Source organism: Corapipo altera, unplaced genomic scaffold (assembly GCF_003945725.1).
Source record: "Corapipo altera isolate COAL_440 unplaced genomic scaffold, ASM394572v1 22b, whole genome shotgun sequence".
In the NCBI taxonomy this organism is placed as follows: Eukaryota; Metazoa; Chordata; class Aves; order Passeriformes; family Pipridae; genus Corapipo; species Corapipo altera.
In genome coordinates, this window is record NW_020884876.1 from 13,340,802 (window position 1) to 13,361,897 (window position 21,096).

Sequence of the window (21,096 nt, forward strand, 5' to 3'; positions counted from 1 at the left end):
ACATGGTGCTGCGCGGGGCGCGCTGAGGGGCGCGGCGGCAGCGGGCGCTGCCGGGGGGCGTCGGCAGCGGCAGCAGCAGCAGCAGCAGCAGCAGCAGCAGCACCGTGCGAGCGGGAGCAGCGGGCGGGCAGGTGAGCGGCGGGGCGAGGGCCACGGTTCCCCTGTGGGCGGGCGGGGAGGCGGCGGTCCCGGGGAGGCGCTGCCGCTGCCGGCACCTGCCGCGGCTGCCGGAGACCTGCGTGCCTGCCCCGGGGCCGCGGTGGCCGCGGAGCTCCGCGGTGAGCCCCGGGGCGGGCGCCCTGTTCTGGCGGCGGCCCCGGGGAGTCGGAAGGGCCCGGTGGCCGTGCCGGGAGCGCTGCAGCCAGGCGAGCCCGGCGCGGAGCTCCTCCCGCGGCGGCTGGCGATCGCGGAGAGCCCACCGTGCAGCCCGGTACCCGCGCAACGGGAGCAATGCCGTGTTCAACACTGAAGTTCAAGAGATTATGTCAGATCGGCACCGGGGCTTGCAGGAAAGTGGGTTTCGTTAGGCAAAAAAGCTAAGGAGCCCGAAGCTTTTACTGGAGCCCTCCTGCTCCTGCGCGCAGGATGCTCGCTGCTGTCCCGACCTGGGAAGGAGAATGGGAGGTCACACCTCAGTGCTGAGACCTCTTCCATAGACCTGACTTCTAAAGAGAGCTTAAGCTGTGCTGCCTTAAATTTAAAATAAAGGCTTCCACCTGATAGTTTGTTTTAATTACTCTTTTACTTCACAGGATAGCCTCATACGATAAAACTCAATTTCAGAAGTGCCCTGAGGCAACTAGAATGTAAAAATTCAGAGCATGCAATGATCTCTCAAATACTGTTTCTTAAAGGGCAAATTCAAGCAGTATCGGACAAGAGACTTTAAAAGAACAGAGAGCACTACTGAGCAGGCACTTTTCTAGTGCACTTATCTGGAGAGTTTTGTAAGAGACTACACTTCCTAACAGCCCTCTTTCATTTGTTAAATCGAAGCATGTCAGATGGAGCTACCCTGATAACCCCTATCAGGGAAATAGAAGTATCAACTGTGTAAGCAAGGCAAAATCCTAAATGAAACCTCATTTGGTACGTGTTTGTCTGCAAGAGTGTAAGATTAGTTCAAATGGAAGAACACAAAGGAGTTAAAGGGGGGAAAATGTAGCATTTTAGTTGTTTAGAGACATTACATTATGGAAGAGTTTCTCTCTTCTCTGCAGCAGGACAAAATACAGCAGATCTTTTTTTCAGTGGAGATGATGTTTTGCATGGCAGAAATCCTTTGTCTGTCTGGCTTAGTGTGTACAGTTAGCAACAGCACCATTGATACACTTGTGGTTGCTGTAGTAGGAATCCTTTTTTATTAGAAAGCCTTCTCATTTAGACTGTAGCATGTCAACATCAGTTGATGCTGAGTGCAGCTTACACAGCTGGACTGCACATTGTACACCTACTTTTTTGTGAAGAATTTGAAGTTTTCAGAGGCCTAGACAAAGAGCAGAACATCCAAAACAAACAAACAAAAAAGGTTGTCTTCCTACTTTAATACAGTGATATATATTATGTGTCCAGTGCATATTTCCCATCCTGAAAGTTTAGAGATAAAATCAGTCACTCTTAAGACATTTAACACATGGTGGGAGCATGGTAGTAAATTCGGAAGTGATCTATATAGTATAACTCCAGTTGCCTCCCTGCCCTTGTCCTTCCCTGTCCCTCTTGCCTCCCTGCAAATAGACAGGTTCTGCTCTACTATGGAGGACAAGGATGGTGCTGGCACGGTCCTAACAGCAACACTGGACGCTGAGAAAGTTATGTAACTTTAACGTTACATTTTTCAATATGATGTAGAAATAACCAGCACACAAGTCTGAAATTACAAATGTTCTTTAGTAAGCTCTTGAGGGCCTCCAACTAAATTATTGCATATTCATGGCCTCATATAGTCATGCTTGGAGAGAGCTGAAATGATCACGTTTGTGTACAAGCAAGACTTAAGCTGTGGTGTGGTGCAGGGCAAACTTATTTGAATCCATCTGCTGTCTCCTTTGTTACTTGTGGAGGAAAGAGGTGCAGACACTTCTGACCTGAAATGATCCTTTTCAATTGCAATCAGTCATGAATAGTTACATTCCTTTAAATTCCCCCTCTGACAAGGTTAATCCTGTTCTAATCACAGCATCCACGTGTAACCTCTTTGCCCTGTACCTTGGCAACCAATAGATGTGAAAGCCAGTTATTAAAAATTGTATCCATCTTACAGTTCTATAGGGATAGAGGAGAATTAGCCATACTCAAATCCTCAGATCTGTTTTCTTCAATTTTTTTGTCTCTTTTATATTCCAATTAAAATGGGAGCTTTTTGTTAAAACAGTGTCATAAAAACTGCATCAGTGCATTGAACATACTTATTCAAAATTTAGAGTTTAAATAGTAGATTTTTTAGCCCTGCAAATTCCTTCATATCTTTGTTTAAGCAAAACTTAATTTTTAATTTTGTGTCTTATTTGAATGTCCTATATCTGGAATTTTTCTTTTCCTTTTGAGAAAGAAAACCACTAGATGTGCTGAAAGGATGGCTAGCTTTGACAAGCACAGCTCAAAAGAGAAAGTAGGAGGAAGCAAACTGGACCACATTCTGCATTGCTATGTTCTTAACAGAGTCTTGTAAACCCTGTTGAGGGAATATGAGATCTGTTGCATTTGCTTTGATTATTTAACCTGTTGGCAGAATAATGCTTACAGAGTGCAGGAATAAATAAAATATAACAGGTGAGTAAAGAAAATGAAAGATATGTAGAACTTGGTGAGGCCAGGCAGCACACAGATGTATGTGGAAGTGTGCAAGAGATTCTCTGTGCATCTTAATGGTCCTTTCTCAACTAAGGGGACTTTTAAGCATTGATCCACTTGCATTTACTGCAACAGCAAACTAGCATCTATGCTGAAAGCTTGCAAGGAGTTAAGCAAGGGCCCCTTAAAGCCATACAAAAGTTTCTGGAATAACAGCTTTGGATACAAAACTATATTGAATGCTAATTGTGCAGCCTCCAAATAAACACAAACACCAAATAAATCTAGGTAATCTATATAAGTGAAGTATTTATTTCTAAGAATAAAATTCCTTAAAGTGTGTATACTAATCAAGCATAAGATGGGCCTTGAAAAGTCTCCACTATCGATAGTGTTCAGTTTGCTTTATGATCTGGGTAGCCCACAACTCAGTAGGACATTTCCACCACAGTACCTCCCCTGATTAAAAACAGCAAGCTTCTCCACTAAATATAGAACTTTGCTTTTGCTGCAGTCATTAAAATACTATGTAGAAAGAACACTTAAATTGCTCAGTCCATATTGGAATGCACAATTGAGCTACAGCTTTTTAATGAGATGTTAAGTATCCAAGCTGCCCGACTGCTTTTGTTCCTTCAGTGTATTTCATATATGTGCAGCACAGATGCTGGAATTACAGGAGCTGTGACATCAAAAGGAACTTTTCAGAGGTTTGGCATTCTTGAGGTACTTTTAAATAATCTCTCCAATAATTATCAGCCAACAATCTTCATTCGTTCTTTTTTAGGTTAATGGATTAGCGTCCCTGGCTGTTCATTGACAGGCGGGAAGTGCACATCAGACTATTCAAACATATGGTGTAAATCAATGTATCCATTAAAATATTTAAAGTGAAGAGGGTCTTAAAGTCTTTAGGATACCATATGCTTGATAGTTTTGCAATACTGAGACATGAAGTAGGGTGAAGAGGAAAAAAACTGAGGAGAAATTTACAGTACAAAAATTCTAAAATATTTACACACTCACAAAGGCAACATGAAAACTCCTGCAGAATAAAATGGCATATGCTTCTTTCCCTGTATGAAAAGTCTGGTTATAATAATTTTCAATCACACGTATAAAACAAGCTTGGTGCTTGCTGCAGTGCATTGCTAACACCGTGGAACCCTGAAACTAAGACAACCATATCTGTGTGCTCATTAACTTTACTTTATTACCCGCTACAGTGTTGTGTGTGTTCAGAACAAAATAATTTTAGAAGATAGAAACTTATAATGACTAAGTTTTCCTCAGGTTCCGCCATCAATGGTAGAATAAGCTACAGCCCTTGATTTTTCCATTTTCTTTCTTCTGTTAAGTATCATTTTTCACCTTTCAAAGCAAATTGACAAGTGTTTGCCTGTAAGAGCTTAGCAGTGCCTGCAAAACATACAGTTAATTTATAGGCTTCTTTGTTATATTTTATTTAAGACAGGAGTCCTAGAAAAGGGCTCCAAGGTGCCGTACTGACCACCCTTCCTGTTCACTGCCCAGGGCTCTACACGCAGAGGAAAACGAATACACAGAAGACAGTTAAGTCCCCACATTCATCATAATCTGTCATAATCTCTGAATCTGTACTTGTAAATGATATACAGTCTCTCTTGAATCTTCCTAGATTCCCAGCCCTTATTTTATCCTGTGTCAAGAAATTGAGACAATCGCCTTGAGGGAAGCAATTCTCCCCGCTACTCTGCCCTCATGAAACCTCACCTGGAGTACTGCATCTGGGTCTGGAGCCCTCAGCACAAGATGTGGATGGGAGGAAGCAAGTCCAGAAGAGGGCAACAAAGATGCCTGGAGGGCTGGAGCACCTCTTCTATGAAAACAGGCTCAGAGAGTTGGGGTTTTTCAGCCTGGAGAAGAGAAGGCTCCAGGGAGACCTTACAGCAGCCTTCCAGTACCTCAGGGGCCTGCAAGAGAGCTAGAGAAGGTCTTTTTACAAGGGCATGTAGATATAGGACAAGGGGGAATGGCTTTAAACTGGCAGAAGGTAGGATTAGATTAGATATTAGGAAGCAATTCTCTACTGTGAGTGTGGAGAAGCACTGGAACAGGTTGCCCAGTGAAGTTGTGGCTGCCTCATCCCTGTAAGTGTTCCAAGACAGGTTGGATGTGGCTTTGACTCACCTGGTCTAGTGGAAGGTGCCCTTGCCCATAGAGATGGATTGGAACCAGAGAATCTTTAAGGTCCCTTCCAACCCAAACCATTCTGTGATTCTGTGAAATTGCAGTGTGATCATTGTTACAAAAAACCCTTATTTTCTTTCCTCCCACTGTCCCATCTTGCACTTCAGTTTCACTGAAATTTGCCTCATTTTAGTATTATATGAAGCAGTAAATATGCATGTCTCAGCTGTCTTCTTTACACCATTCAACATTGTGCATATTTTTGACAACATTTCTTCTTACTTATCTTCCATCTGAAATCAGTAGTCTGAAAAAGTCATCTTAGTCTCTTTGAGTCTGACTTATTTCTGCCTTATTCTATTTCAATATTAGATTCACCACAACTGACAACTCTCTAGTATCAAGAAACCAGATATATCAGCAGATAATAACCGTGAACTTTAGAGTCTGACTATCTACATGTGGGGAAAAAAAACCCCAACATTCACTATTGCAGACACCCCAAATGAGTGATATTTCATTAGTTACTTTGGTTGGAAATAAGTTTTCTCTATATGGTAAAAAGGACTTACCATTCTATTTACTTAAGCACTTTTTTTTTTCAGGCTGTAGTCAACACCCTCAGTCTGTCTTGTTATTCTAAAATGTTGCTATTCAAAAATTATGTAGAGGATCATGAAGGCAATTTCCTAGCATCTCATATAGCAATTTTTAAGATCAGCCATATTTTTTAACATTGACTTCTCCAAGGCAATACTTGGATTTATGTTTCTGGAGTATTAGAGTTTCTTTAGTTTGGACTGGGGAGGTGGCCTCTGGAGGTCATCTGATCCAACATCCTGCTCAAAGCAGAGCCAGCGTACGCCAGCTCAGTCAAGTTTTGAACATCTCAAAGGATGAAGATTCCATAGCCCATCTGGATAACCTATTGTAGGGTTTGACTGACCTTCTGCTTAAATAATCATAATTTCCGTTGTTGCAGCTTGTGTCCCTTTTCTCATGTCATTTCACAGCACATCTCTGAGAGGAGCCCATGTCTGTCTTCTCTATACCCTCCCATCAGGTGGCTGAAGGCAGCAAGTTTGACAGCAGGTGGCTGAGCACACATGACCAGGGCTCAGCCCTGATGAAAAGTTTATTAAAGATTCCCAGGCAGCTGAAAGCAGCTGAAGAGACTAAACGTGTATAGCTGGAAGCTGCTGCCCAGCTGGGAAGCCCCAGTCGGGAAGCCCCAGTCTAGACATGCAGAAGGAAGCTCTTTATCTTACAAACATCACCAGAGTGCTGCCTACTCAACATAGCCGGGGAGCAGAAAGTCACAAAGTTATGAAGGACCGAGACCACCCCCCCCCCCAAAGAGAATGAACAGAGCAGCTCTTTCAGAACCAAGCGTTACTATTTTATCAACTAGCAAATGAGTAGAAAAATGTTAGTTTATGCTAATTGTAAATGAGTGACATTTCTCTTCATCTGCCTGTCTGGACCCTAATAACTTAAGCTTTTCAGTAAGTAGTTCTCACTCTTAAGCCTGTGAACTGGCAGTGAGCTTCTCACCTTCTGTGTGGCATATGTTCTTTCATTTGCATTCCTGTTCCAGTAAATCCCGTTAACTTTTACTTTTGCCCTCTCTGTAAAAACGTTGCCCCTGTAAACTAGGAAAGGTGGTAAGTAGTTTTTAAATAATTAAAAATTAGCCTTAATTTTGTTTTGTATCATCAACCTTGATATTTATTTTAGACAAATGAGAACTAGAATGAAAACAATTTAATTTTCTTGGTCACTTACAAGCCAAGCAAGATAGCATTGGGATGTTAAAGCTATAGGAACACAATTTATGCATTATACAATAGGCTGGCTTCTTGTGCTTCACTTCTGAATTGAATAACCTCACAGTTAATAGGATTACACATTATTCCAAGAACAAGCCAGTCTTACAGAAGTGAGCGAGCCAGGAAAAGGTATGCATCGTTGGCCTCCTTTTCTGTTCTTTTGTGCTCTGTCATCGTGTTGTTCTGCACAAATGCAGTATTTACAATGTGGCCCCTCATCCAAAGTCATTTGCTTTAGTGGCAGTAATGTGGGAGGCAAACACAGCTATGACATGAATAAATAAATGGTCAGTCAAAACATGTTCCTAGGCAGTCCTAGCCATGTCTTTTGTTTAGACTGATACTTGATTTTGGACAAAGAAGTTGTAATCTTAGTTTTTGTGCCTGTTTCACATAGTTAGGAGTAATGCCACCATGCTGCAGCTCTGCTTCTTCTGGAGCACATTCCAGGGGACTTTTTGGATAGAAATGCATAGAAAGCATGCTAGAGCTGCCTATCATGTTAGTTAGAAGAAAAGCTTGTCATGTGCTCTCATGTGGCTCAAGTCTCATGCAACTTTCCTAGGAAGTTAATCCCAACAGCAGTAAATCTGTTAATTTCGTATTTTCAATTTATATCATTTGGGTTGGGGAAATAAAAACCAAAGCTATTTAATGTACAGACCACTGGCAAACATCTTTTCATGGTAAATGTTGCTCCAGATACAATATAGCTGGAAAATTACCTATATGTATGTTCCAGGTGGTGGAGGAGGGTTTGGGGATTCCTCTGATTCCATCTTGGTAGGTAAGCCTGTCCCTGACTACAACTTTGGGTGGAAAAGGTAGTCAGAATAGCCAGAGGTATTCTTTTTCCATTTCATGCTCTACGAATTTAAAATAAAAAAAAAATAAAAGGAAAAAAGCATACATAACTACATTAAGTATATTATATAGTCTTTTACTTTTGAAGTCTTTTACAGGTAGCTCATGTGCTTTGGAGATGGGTGAAAGGAATCATAGAATCATAGAATAGATTGGGTTGGAAAAGACCTCCAAGATCATCAAGTCCAACCCCTGATCCAACTCCAATTACTATATCATGGCACTAAGGGCCACATCCAATCTCTTTTTAAAAACCTCCAGGGATGGTGAATCCACCACCTCTCTGGGTAGGCCGTTCCAATGCTTACATTCTTTCCATAACCAGAAAGTACCTTTTTGTTTATAGTGACCCTTTTGTGGCAAAAATGCTCCCAGAGACTCAATCTGTTCCTACAGAGTGATTTTCAGTATGGCAGATGTCCTCCTTCATTCGCTTTCAGTCTAGAGGAGTTATTACAGGAATCTTTGTTTTACACTAATCAATCCAGCTTTCTCTGACTTCAGGTCAGAGGAAACGGTTACAATTTTGGCTGCCTTCGTCAGGTTTACCATGGGTCACAACTAATTGCTGCCTCTCATGGCCAAGATCCTGGGTGACAGCACTGTATTCACTTCTCCAATATTCTGTATTCTCTCACTGTTTTGCCAGAACGTGGGCAGACATCGCTAGCAGTCCTATTTTGGTCTCAGTCTTCTCCTCATTTAGTTGCATGATTAAATTATAACTCCTTACATCATTTATGTTTAACAAAGCAGCTGGCTCCCAGATTTGTGTTCCCTGATATCCTCAGGCTGCTATTGTGCCTATGGCAAGGTAGGAGGATGGGAACTCTCAGCAAATCTTCCTTTGCACCAGACTGGTGTAAGCACATTTTCTACCCTTTCAGTTCTCTGTCTTTCTCTGTTTCTTCCTGCTTCCCTAACCTGACTCCAGCATTTTTGGTCATGCCCAACAGGTTAGCAGAGGGTCCTGGACATGCAGGTCCCTGCATGGCCACCATGTAATTTTCTTGTGTCAGATGATGCTGAGAAAACCTTCTTTGGTCTCTTCCTTTTTTTTTGTTCCTCGGTAACAGTGGAGAGGATGCACACCAAAGAAAAGATTGCCTACCAACTTCCTAGTTGCCCTGGGAACATTTGTCTAAACTTGCATCTTAAAAGCACCGTTCTTCAGAGACACCTCTCCTGGTCTTCTCAAAGCATCCATCAAAAGCACGTCCTTGGATGGTACATGAAAGCAGCAGCCTCCATTTCCAAACATTCTGCTTTAAACCTGTTGCCTGGTTATTCCTCTTCCATCAAACTGTATCTATTTCACACAGAAATGTATCTACAGAGGTATTTAGTGTTTTCTTAATATTCTTCATTCCAGGAACATGCATGAGAAAGTACATTCCCAGGAGTAACAGGAGTAGGTAAGAATCTCACATGGTAGACATAAATTATTCAGCTCTATTTCTTAAAATTACTGCAGCTATTTATGATTCTGTGCCAGAATGGGGGAGTCACTGTTAGGTTCAGACAAGTAATCAACCCTTCAACCATATTAAGGGCCAGTCACATTTGTTATTAGCACACAAAGGTACAGTTTTTTCTTTCTTATGCTCTGTGTTAAACACAGGTAAACATGCAGAATAGGCACGTCTTACTGCCATCACACACTTTGTAAACATCCACCCGCAGCATCCCTGTGCTGTAGGGTATCAGTGGGCTATCAGCTGCCTTGAACTTCCCAGTACACTGTGGAGCCTTCCTTACAGGTTTTCTGTTCGCCCGTTGGAGAGATGCTATTTCATTTCCTTCTGAAAATGAAACGTTAAACATCATTTTTTGATTGCTGCTGATGTTTCTGCCATCAAAAAATATGATAGGCTCAAATACAGCAATAACAAGCCACAGCCAGTAATTAGCAACACGAAGCTTAATCAGTTTATGTTGTTCTTTTGCCCTTTCCATTGTATTAATCCAGCCAGTCTCTGTTCCTGTTCCCTTGCCAGGAAGTGTGATTTTGGCTTTTCTGTATGGCGCAATGCAGATCTATAACACTGTACAGAAACATTTTATAGAGTTAATATGTGTAACCATGACAAATGGCAGTCTCCGAGGTTAATGGAGTAGTAGAAATGAGATGTAGAGAGTTACTGAAGTGAATAGGCAGAATTGAAGGGTTTTTTCCAGATTGCTGACTCAGACAGACTGTACCTATACAGATCTTCAAAAGCACAGGCTCTGCATGCTTTGCATAATTGGAAATGGATTTCTGAAGTCATTGTTTGTATGGCTTTATATGAAACATGAGATTTGCATATTAATTTTAAAATTATTCTGTCTCTTCAAGACAAATACTTCCACATTCAATAAATAGAAAAACAGAATAAAACAAGGGCAGGATTAGAGCTGGGACAGCCATCTACACCATGCATGTAGCTTATCTAAAAAAACGTAGTTTATCATTTCTAGTAATGATTCATCCTGCAAAATGGAAAAACTGTTTTGCTCTTTAAATAACAGCCGTATCTATTTGTGTGAAAGAAAGTTCATTGCTTTACAGAGAACAGGGGATGGATAAGAAAACAACCTAAGTCAAATATTACCATGAAAGACAGTAATGTTGCTTTCTTTTCTTTTTGAATAAAGAATAAAATAGGGAAGAGGATTGTTTCCTTGTTTGTTTCTTTTTATTTTAGTGTTTCCTTTCCTTTACATATGGAACTGACCTAGCCTTGTCAGCAGTCATTTGCCATGCTAAGGTAGATGAGTGACCATGATGTCAACCATATCTTTAAAAAAATTTAAACAGTTTCAGAATGGAAATGTGCATTTAGGGAAAGTTCGTTAGATAGTTTCCTATATTTGGATTCCAAATAGATTCCTCTAATTAATAAGTTTCACTGTTTCACTTATTTACCTTAGAAATATGTGAATAAAACCAATATAGTTGGATACTATGACATGATTTTAACATCATTTATGGCCTTTAGACTCTCAAGTGAAATTTTCCAAGGTGCTCATTTTGAGGCCAACATTCTGTCCTCAGTCAGCACTGAATGCCAATTGTGTTCACTAGGAGCATAATGAGGCCAATAGAGAGCACATTTGTAACCCTCCCCCCCCTCCCCATCCCACCTCTGTCCAGAAACTGAAATCACTGTTTAGAAAGGGCTCATTGTCAGTGATTAGTTGAGGGAAAATACTGTAGTGAGAGTGTGCGGAAAGTCCTACAGGCAAAATGCTTAATGCCGCATAAGGAACCGAAAAGTCCTAACTTCATTTGTATCTCAAAGGAACCTTACCTATAATTATGTCACTAGCAAGTATTCTTCTTTCTAAATTTGCTCTAAAAATAACACTGAAATTACTTTATAAAGTATGAAATATCCTCTTTTAAGAATATTTTTCCATGTTATGTTTTAACTTAGCTGTAGCTTAAAATAGTGAATGATCTCAGATGTTTTGCTGTATGTGCTATTGTGTTTGGGCAAAACTGTGTGTATCAAGTATTTCAAGATTAGTTTCAAAAACCTTTCATGGAGTAGTTCTTTCTTACACTGTTTCACAATTCGTCTAAGACCATGCCCGTGACAGAGTTGCAGCACTGAGCTGGTAGTGACAGCTTTAATGTACTGTACCTTTGTTTCTCCCATTGATTTTGCAAATGTTAAAAAGAAAAAAAAAAAAGGAAAAAAAAAGGAAGAAAAATCTGTTGAACTTTTGGCATAAAACTGTAGCTGCTACTGTAGCTAAATTGCTGCTAAGTGTCTAGGTGATAAAAGCCTTCTCCCACACCTGCCACTCCAAACAACACTACTGTCAGGAAAATATATGCATCTTTTTCCAGTAAGAATAAGGACTGTGATAACATTAGCATTTAGACAAGACACTGAGCTGATGATAGTGAAATGCATTAATGGACATGTCACTATTTTAAAAGAGCACATCTAATGGATTGTTTAGATATGCCATCTCATTGTACTTATTTATTTATTTTATAGGATATTTTAAACATAAAATCGCACAGATCAAAATAGAACTCTGCTGCAACCTGCTCACCCCAAGGACCTGCATTCAACAGAACCGGTCCCAGTTCCCAGCAGTCGTGTACACCACTGAAGGAAAATGGACATACTGAACAGCCACCACTTTTTGTACTTTCTGCCTACCACACGCCTTGTCATCTTATTAGCAGCTTTGACAACTGCTGAGGATGTGACTAACAGCACTTTCAACCGCACTGACATAAATACAGGATCTGTGCCTGTGGTGATCTCCCGCATCGACCATATTATAGTCAAGGAGGGCAGTAGTGCCTTGATCGACTGCAATGTCCAAGGTAGTCCTAGTCCACGTTACAGGTGGTACAATTCCAATGGTCGCCTGCTCCAAGAGGAGGAGAATAAAGGTAAGATCTTAGTAATATCACTGATGTAGACTGTCCAGAGACACTTCTGATTTCAGCAAGTTGACAAATAACCCAAATTTAATGGCCTGACTGTGGTATTTCCCCATGTGAAAATACATGAAAGCCTGGTAGCAGTTATAAATTTTTTATGTGCACCTTAGAAGAAAAGAGTAACTTTTTAATGTTATTTATAGCAACACATAACAAAAAGCTGAAGCACTTAACAGAAGGTGTAGATAGGCTTCTTTTCACTGGAAGATTTCGAATTTGTTCCTATTTCTCATTCTGTCATCTTTTGTTCTTCTCTGGCACCAAAAAAAAGATTAAAAAGCTAGTTTCCAGCTCAAAGGAGGATTTTCATGACATATGAGAATAGTTTGTTGGCATGCACTCAACATAGCTAACTCCCTGAGATGCCTGCTGTCTTTATGCAGAGTGCCATGGGAGTGTGAGAAACAGGAGATGCCCTGAACGACCAAGTGAAAAACCTATATAGGGCAGCAGTCAGAAGGACACACCAAGCCTGAGCCTTCCTGTCTTTAGTTAAAACTCTTCACTGGCACTTGCTAGAGACCTTAATTACACATTTGCTTACTTTCCTTAAAATGGAAGGTTTGGGTGATAATCCTAGTTATACTTCTAGGGAGTGTTTGAGGGCAGTGTGGCTATATGAAAGGTGTTTTTCTCATGTAATCCTTCCATACTGACTGCTTCGTTCACAGCATGATGAAATAAACACTTACCTATTCACACTAAATGGAAGATAGCGTGCCTAACTAATAGCTGACCTGACAGAGAACTCTGTTATGATGGGAGTAACGACTGACCCAGCTGAATGTGCAACAGCATAGTGTACCTGTAAAAGCTTAATGCACAACTGGTTATATATTACATTATGGCATGTTATAATTTTCTGAGTACAGCTAGTGAAAGGAAATACTTGAGCTAGTAAGCAGACTTGCAAATATTTTGTGGTTGTGGCAACATACGGTGATAAGTGTGCTGGTGTGTTTTACTAAGGCTTGCTAAAAGAAAATTTCCCCTTTAGTGCAGCATTTAAATTTAGGTCTTTGTGGAGTCAACTGAGAGAGGCAGCTGCTAAAACAACCATTTAGGTAGATGAGCAAAAACTTTGACCAAATCAATAAAATTGCAGATGTAGTATTAAGACAACATCACTTTATAAGTTAGAATTTCAACAGTGCACTACCTCCTTTAAGAAACTGTAATTTTTCTGTAAGAAATGTTTCCTAGCATGAGACCTTTCTTACAATGTTAAGTGTGGCATTGAGTTGTTATCAAAACCCAGCAATGATACCTTTTCTAATCATTGTTTTCTTATTTGTCTTATACTGTCTGCCAGGATCCACTGGCACAGACCCAGTCATTGAGTCACAGTTCAATGCCATTATGTCATTTATAACAGCTGGAGCCAGGGTACATCAGCAAGGCATCTTGTCGTCTCACAATTAATAAAAACCTACTTTGCAAGAAGGACCAACATTGCAATTCAAAGAAATACCGATCAGGAATACTCTGTATTTTTTATTATTCTAGAGGTGAAGAAAAAGTGTCATCTGTTACAGGTGCTGACATTTCCTCTGTAAGGGACTTTTCCTCTGAATTTGCCTTACTTTAGCAGATTGGGGTGGGGTTTTTTGTGTGTGGAAGTCTAATTTAGAAAGCTTTTTATTTATTCTGTATTTTTAATTTCAGAAAAAGTGATTCAACTGTTTTCAAGAATTATGCTAGGGTAAAAAAAAATGCTTCAGTTAAGTTAAAGCTTCTAAGAGGATAAAAAGATGTAATTAAGAGCTGTCTGTACACATGAACCGAGGCAGGGGCATTGTGGGAGTACTTTCTACATGGGTTTCTACTGGAGATAATGTAAAAAACCCCTATTTGGATAAGCCATGTTTAATGAGAAGAACTTTGAACATGGTAAAAGCTCACAACTACTCTGAATTAAAGGCTTTTTTTGACTAATGAGTTTCAGAATTGCCCACAGTTTCTTCCTTGAAAGAAATAAAATTTAAAAAAAAATAGAACAATCTTTTTAACAATGAAAGAATGTCTATGATGAGGATAAAATAAATGTAGAAGCAAGGTATACACCAACCTGTGGCAGGATTGCAATCCTTGCCTTGTGATTTACAGGCATTGCACAGGGATTTTGCGCTAGTTTAGTCCTCTGATCACATGTTCTGTGTCTTTGTTCAGCTGCCTGAATAAATAGGCAGCTGGTTAGGTTAGCTTTAAGGAAAAAGAACTTCCTGATGGTAAAGACAGGTGAACATATGATGTTCCTTCCTGTGGAAGGTTATTGAAATTCCATTTCTACCTTCAGCAGATATCTGTCAGGAACGTCTTTGGATTGTGTTACAGAGATTGAAAACAGTTGAGTTGGCTTCCATCAGCCTGTGTCAAGGTTGGGTTTACATGAAGGAAAGCATCGGCACCAGGCTTTCCTGTTGGAGTGAATCATGTTATTTATAGCAATGTTACAATTTAAGAAGTCGTATCACATCAAATAAAGCCAAAATATATCTCCTCAGCTCTTAAATAGTGTAGTGATAGTTGTATAAAAATGAAGTTCACTAAAACTAAAAATCTTAATTCATTACCAATATATAATGGCAAATACAGTAACTAGCTGAATCTTGAATAACTTTAGCAGTGATAAGAGCAATGGATTTTAATGTTTCAAGCTCAGTTTCATAGCTAAACTGTTCATATTCAAAGAATATGAAGTGGAAATGTATGTGTATATGAAATGTACGTGTACATGCAGTGGACAAAGTTATCGATATGACACTGACGGAAATGACTCGTAAAAGTAAAAGAAATTCCATTCTGGTGCATAGAAGTTCATACTGACAAACAAGATGTTCCCTATCATGGCTCTTCTCTTTCCCATCTATCTTACTCCCCCTATCCTATTTCCCTTTCTTTAAAATCATACCTCAAAATCAGATTCTCAACTCCTCAGAGAGCAAGCAGTCTAGTATATGATGTCTGAAATTTTAGGGTTTTCAAAGTTTACATTAGCAGAATTATATGAGATACTGTAAGAAAACACCAAAAATAGCCCAATTGTAAGCAAATACATTGCCAGGGAACAAAACAAGGAGGACTTACTAGGTTTTTCTGCCTCACAATCCCATTGTTGCTGTTCTTTGAAGAAGTGTGACCTGTGTTTGGGAGGCTCTCTGGGGTAAACAGTCCTATCTTTGTAACTGACCATAAGATTGAGATAGTTGTCATGCATATTAACATTTTTTATGAATCCCTTTTAGGGTGTGCTCTGACTATTCACAGTTGCTGTCAGGGATTTGATAGCAACGCAGTTAGGGTCTCAGGGACAGACAGGTCTTTGTGATGGTAAATTCTTTGTCTTCTTGTGAATGTTATTTCCTTCTTCCAAAATCTGAAGCCAGTTTGACAAAGCTGATGTTTAAGACTATGCTGATCATGTGAACAAAATACCTCTAACTAAGTTACTCTGTCTCCTCTCTGACAGGAAAATGGTGGTTTCTTGACAACGGGCTACTAAACATTACCAGGGTGTCTTTTGAAGACAGAGGTAAATACACATGTGTCGCATCTAATACATATGGCAGCGTTAACAATACTGTGACACTGAGGGTTGTTTTTACCTCTGGAGATATGGGAATCTATTACATGATTGTCTGCCTTGTAGCTTTTACCATTGTTATGATACTGAACATTACTCGCTTATGTATGATGAGCAGTCATCTGAAAAAAACTGAGAAAGCAATCAATGAATTCTTTAGAACAGAAGGGGCAGAGAAACTTCAGAAAGCCTTTGAGATTGCGAAGCGTATCCCAATTATCACATCAGCCAAAACACTCGAGCTTGCCAAAGTAACCCAGTTCAAGACCATGGAATTTGCTCGCTATATTGAAGAGCTTGCTCGGAGCGTACCTTTGCCACCTCTCATCATGAACTGCAGGACTATAATGGAAGAAATTATGGAGGTTGTTGGTCTGGAGGAGCAAGGACAGAATTTTGTACGTCAGGCAGCAGAAGGCCAGGAAACCACTGAAACAGATGAGCTATATATGATCCCAAATGCTTTGACACGCAGTGACTCTCCCACAGCTGACTCAGACGCATCGTCACTGCATGAGCCACCTCAACAGATTGCAATAAAAGTGTCAGTTCACCCGTTGTCCAAAAAGGACTGCATGGATGGTCAGTCACAGGAAAGCATGCAGTTGGACACCAAGGAAGAAGACACTCTTCAAACACCAGCACTTCCTGCAGAGCCGCCTCCTGAGACTTCTGCTGAACTCAGTTCTGATGACACAGCATTGGCAAATGACACAAATACATGTGTTATATATGAAAGCCATGTATGATAGTTACTCCTGAATCTATGCATAGCAGGAAAATCAGGTGGAGCTCTTTTAAAAATACATATTGTACTTGCCGCTAAGCCTTACCTGGAGACTATCATAGCAAAAGCATGTAAGTGGATTATTTGGCACTTTCTTCTCAGTTTGAGTTTCGTTTACCATGATGTATGGCAGAGTAATTGCTATTACATTAATATTAATTGCTCTCTTTGATTAGGAGTATTTCCAAGAAACATTTACCTCAGCATTTTCTAGGTTGGAGTCACCTGTAGTGGCCTCCTGGAAGTCACTGATAGTCTTTGATGAAGGACACTTGAACTTACTAAATATAAAACTGGTTTGCATCTTCCTCCTTCACTCTTGTTATTTCCCTCTATTGCATTTTTGCAGATATTAACTTGTGAATTTGAAATATTGCCCAAGAGGCAGCACTCCAATAGCCAAATAAAATCGTAATAGATCCCATTTACAAAGCCTGTTTGCTCAGCTACATTGTGATTTAGAGGGCTATTAAAGAAAGTTAAAATGTTTCCATTTCATTTGTGACCACACTGCCTAGGCACATGGAAAATAGTTTTCTCTTTTCCATGGAACAAAGATGCCAACAATTGTTTGTTTTGCATGGAGGAACAACTTTGAGGTGTATTTTACAGATGGGAAAGCCCATAAACATCTTACAGAAAGTTGCAGTCCAACATCTCTGCAAGGTTTTTTTGCATATATTTTTTACCTTGCCAGAATTTTATATGCCAAACAGCTGCAAATATGCAAGATGTCTTGTTTTGAAGTAATTTGGAAGGAATAAGTATGTACTACTTTACCAGAAGATATGCAGATTCCTTAACAGTCCTGCAAATGGCAGTAATCAGTTGATGACAAGGCTCAAATGGCAAAATACCCTTTTACTGGGATTCTTAATTTTGTGCAAATTCAGATTCTGAAGATCAAGCCTAAGTTCGCATATAAGCATCAGTTTGAGAGTGTTGTATCCAAACTGGAAAAAAAAATATAATCAAGTGTCCTGAGAAATTACAATGACAGTCATGCAAACTGTTTAGTGTGATACAATTGCTTTGGTATTTTAAGAACCTCCTACCTATGTAGAATGTTCACTGCTTGAGTACATGTGACTCTACCCCAGTAAAGCTTTAATGATCACAGCAATCGTGGTGTTAAAAAGGATCAACATTTATGCCAGGAAGTGCCAGGAGTGGAAGTGATAATTTCTGTTGCAGACAGACAATAAAAAGGACCTCCTCTGCAGTGAGTCTGGAAAGCAAGCTCTTACCAGGAGGAGTTCGTGTAGGGTTAATATTACTTAATTACCTGACACATTTTGTTTGGAACTAATGAACAAACTATCACCCTATAGTTTTTAAAAAGAGTTTTAGTGTAAGTATAGATACTTAAAATAAATCCAGAATCAAGCATAGCGCAGAAAAAGAAGTCTCTTAGGTCTCTGGGGAGACGATGTATGGATAGCTCTCTGGACATTTTAGTGAAGTAGCCACATCTACATAAGGTGCCTGTTGGAGGCAATCAGTTATATTAACTGGTAATCAGGACCAGACAAAGTCGATGTTGCAGCTATCTAAAAGAACCCTTGATAATTAACTGAGGGTTTATGTCAGCTTCCTCATGTTAAAGTGCAGAGCCTCACTAGCAGTGTAATATAGTAACACTCCATGACTTATGTAGGTGATGCAGAGAAGGCTCCATATTTACCTATCTATGGTTACTAAAAAAAAAATGACATGTTTAATAATGGACTTCAGATTTTACAACCAACTTCTGAAAAATTGCATCATTCAGTTGCCTCATGTTTGTGCTCACCACAGTGGCAGGTTTCTATACAAAATAATTTGCACATGCCCTAAAGGAAACATGCAAGGGCAAAGTCCCTTTAGGAATGTGGCTGGAAATATTTTAGTTCCAGCAAAGCAATATAAATCTAGAACATAAAGTAGATTAAGAGAATACCATAAAGAACCTCACTTCTGACCAGTGTGATTGAAAATACTGTTGATGCAAACTGTTAACTTCTTGTCTGAGTCCAAAGTACATTTCTGTTTAGTGTTCACATCAGTTTTTCGAGTTATTTAATTTGCTTCTCGTATGAAAAAGGACAAGGGTAGAAACAAAAGCAGGAACTTGCACTAAATTCTTTTAATTCACTTTAACCTCCTGAAAAGAGGCATCTTGATTTTTCTGCCTGTCCAGCATTTACAGACATGCTCAGGCATTCTGAAGTTTCCTACCTGGTGCCCAACTAAGATTGCACAGATAAGCAAGGATGTTCTCCTTAAAGCATACTTAAAAAAAAAAAAAAAAGTTATGAAAATATTTATTAAACTGAAGTATTTTAATTTTAATTGTTTTTTAACTATGAAATTTTTACAGTAGAGATCATGTATTCCCTTGGTGTTTGTTACCAGGCAGTTCTGACCCTGACTGCTTCCCTCAGGCTGTCCTTCAGCCTGTTTAGTATGTATTTATTGAGAAACATTTGAGAGCAAACGATCACCATGGTTTTCTTCAGTATCTTCCTTGAAGATACCGATGATGTTTTTTTCCAAAGTTTTCCCACAAGGGGCGTGTATTTGAAGTACCCACAAACGCACATTGCAAACCACGTATGAGCAACAGGCACTTGGATTAGGTACATACAATTTGTGTAGTGCTGGATTCCTGCAGTTGCAGGGTCAAAGGGAACCCTGAATTTGCTGGAGCTGGACTCACTTCAAACTGAGAGTTCATGGGTATAACCAGTCAGCTATAAATTCTTTGGACATTTAACTTTGTGGTATTATTGGAATAAAAGCCGAACAGCGCTGTAGCTGAAGAAAATAGAGATTGTAACCAACGGTTTTGGTTTATGTATTTTTTTTGTGTTTTCATGTATGCTGCTCAATATCTTTATGGATCCATCCTGTGACACCTCTAAGCCTAAAGCTTTTTATATGCTTTGAGGCACTTCCTTTGTGGGAGACAGATGGGAAGCCAGATCCAAACCCATCTTTCCTGTTCCAAACTCTCTGCCTGTGCTCTATTATGAAGTAAACTATTGTGTCTTGCAGTATTTCTTAGTGAATGGCTATTTTATGGTGCAAGAACACAATTGACAAATATAAAATTAATGAAGGCTCTAAGAAAACATTAACATTTGGATTCTTAAGTATTTTCATGCACCTTAAGCACTTCAGGGACATTAATCTGTTCCCATCATTTGGCTATGCACACCTTTTGTTACATTGTTCTATTTCTTGTATCACCAAACACTAAAGGTTCTTAAAACACTCAGAATCTGGAAAACCCAGTCCAACTGAAATTGTGTTCTGAAAGCATAAAGAACACAAAGCCAGGCTTAGAAAGGAAAAGAGATTTGCATGATATATTTATACCATTTTCAAATATTTTTGCCAAAATTTCATGAAAGATGACTAGATTTCTGCAGTACAAGAAATCAGTGTTGAATTTGAATTTTATACTTACAATTCTTTTTTCAGTAAATGTAAGACCATATTAATCTGATCACTTAAGCATAATATTCACTATCTACTTGCTCAACATTTTCTTTTTGAGCAGCATTTGTTTACTGGTATCCTTTTTTATTCTCTGATTTGAGCATGTTTGTGATGAAACCTACCCTTCAGTCACTTTATGAGTCTGTCATTTAAAAAAATCTAAAAGAACCCATAGATCAGCATTTTTATGCAGGTTTATTGGTATTTGATAAGGCACAGCAGTTTGTTGCTGTGCTTAAAAACTACTGTATAATCATGAGACTTGTGAAATGGCATATGTGGGCAGATGTTGATTTTTTTAAAAATCAGTGCCTGTTTTATTCTAATGTACATACTATGTTACTTCCTTGATTTGCAGTTTCCTTTTGACAAAAGTACTGTAACATATAACCAGGGCTTTCTGACTTTCAGTTTGGTCAGATGAACTAATTCCAGAAAGTGTTAACAGTGTCGAATTTTAAAAGTTCTCATGGAATATCTTGGCAGCATGCTATTTTAAGAGTTGGCCTCAAGTATACCGTACTTAGTGGGACAACTGAAAGCTTCTTAGATGCAAAGGAAATGCTTGCACTAAAGTATCTTAAGTTAAATTTCATTTATTATGAAATCCTTTCTGATTTTAAAAGAAATGTAAGACAAATATGAATGTGTTCTTTTGAGAAGCAGTTACTGTACTTTGATTTAAATAACTGTTATGATTTTATAGCTCATGGCCGTAAACCACAAAGAGACCAATTCATGCTGAAGTGGCGAAATGAAATGTGATGTAGCTTGTGCATTGATCATTGTTTCAATAAAGAATTTGCACAGAGTATGCTGAGTTTGTACACATTCAACAAGACGATAGTTTCCTAGTAAGTGTATGCCATGGCTCCAGTTCAAATGGAAGTAAAAATGTCTTTCATTGTACATCTGCTAATGTTTCAGAAACTTTGGTCAGGAGAAACAGTTACTTACCTAGAAAGGAAGTTTTAATAAAGCTCTTAAAGGGACCTGTTGTTATTTTCAGAATATAGAATTGGTGCTGTTATCAATAGCCTAGATGGCTCATGTATGTAGTATCTTCTCTTTGGAAGCAGTACAGCACTTCCACATGTAATTCAAAGGACTCTTTTGTCTGCTGTTTGCTCTCTGAGCT

At 39.3% G+C, this 21,096-nt stretch overlaps 1 protein-coding gene across 5 annotated transcripts in view; it reads left to right on the forward strand.

Moving 5' to 3' along the window:
- Window positions 1-20,770, forward strand: part of MFAP3L (microfibril associated protein 3 like) — a 21,748-nt gene extending 978 nt beyond the window's left edge. The window contains exons 1-4 of one of the 5 annotated variants that reach the window (XM_027635483.1): window positions 6,772-7,578; window positions 9,028-9,070; window positions 11,648-12,054; window positions 15,575-20,770. In XM_027635483.1, the coding sequence (XP_027491284.1) occupies window positions 11,772-12,054; window positions 15,575-16,437 (1,146 nt within the window). In that variant the 5' untranslated portion in view covers window positions 6,772-7,578; window positions 9,028-9,070; window positions 11,648-11,771 and the 3' untranslated portion in view covers window positions 16,438-20,770. Of the gene's footprint in view, window positions 1-84; window positions 132-6,771; window positions 7,579-8,083; window positions 9,071-11,647; window positions 12,055-15,574 lie in introns of those variants that run through there. The other 4 variants (XM_027635486.1, XM_027635488.1, XM_027635484.1 and 1 more) reach the window with 4 other exon arrangements.
- The last annotated feature ends 326 nt before the right edge of the window (window positions 20,771-21,096 follow it).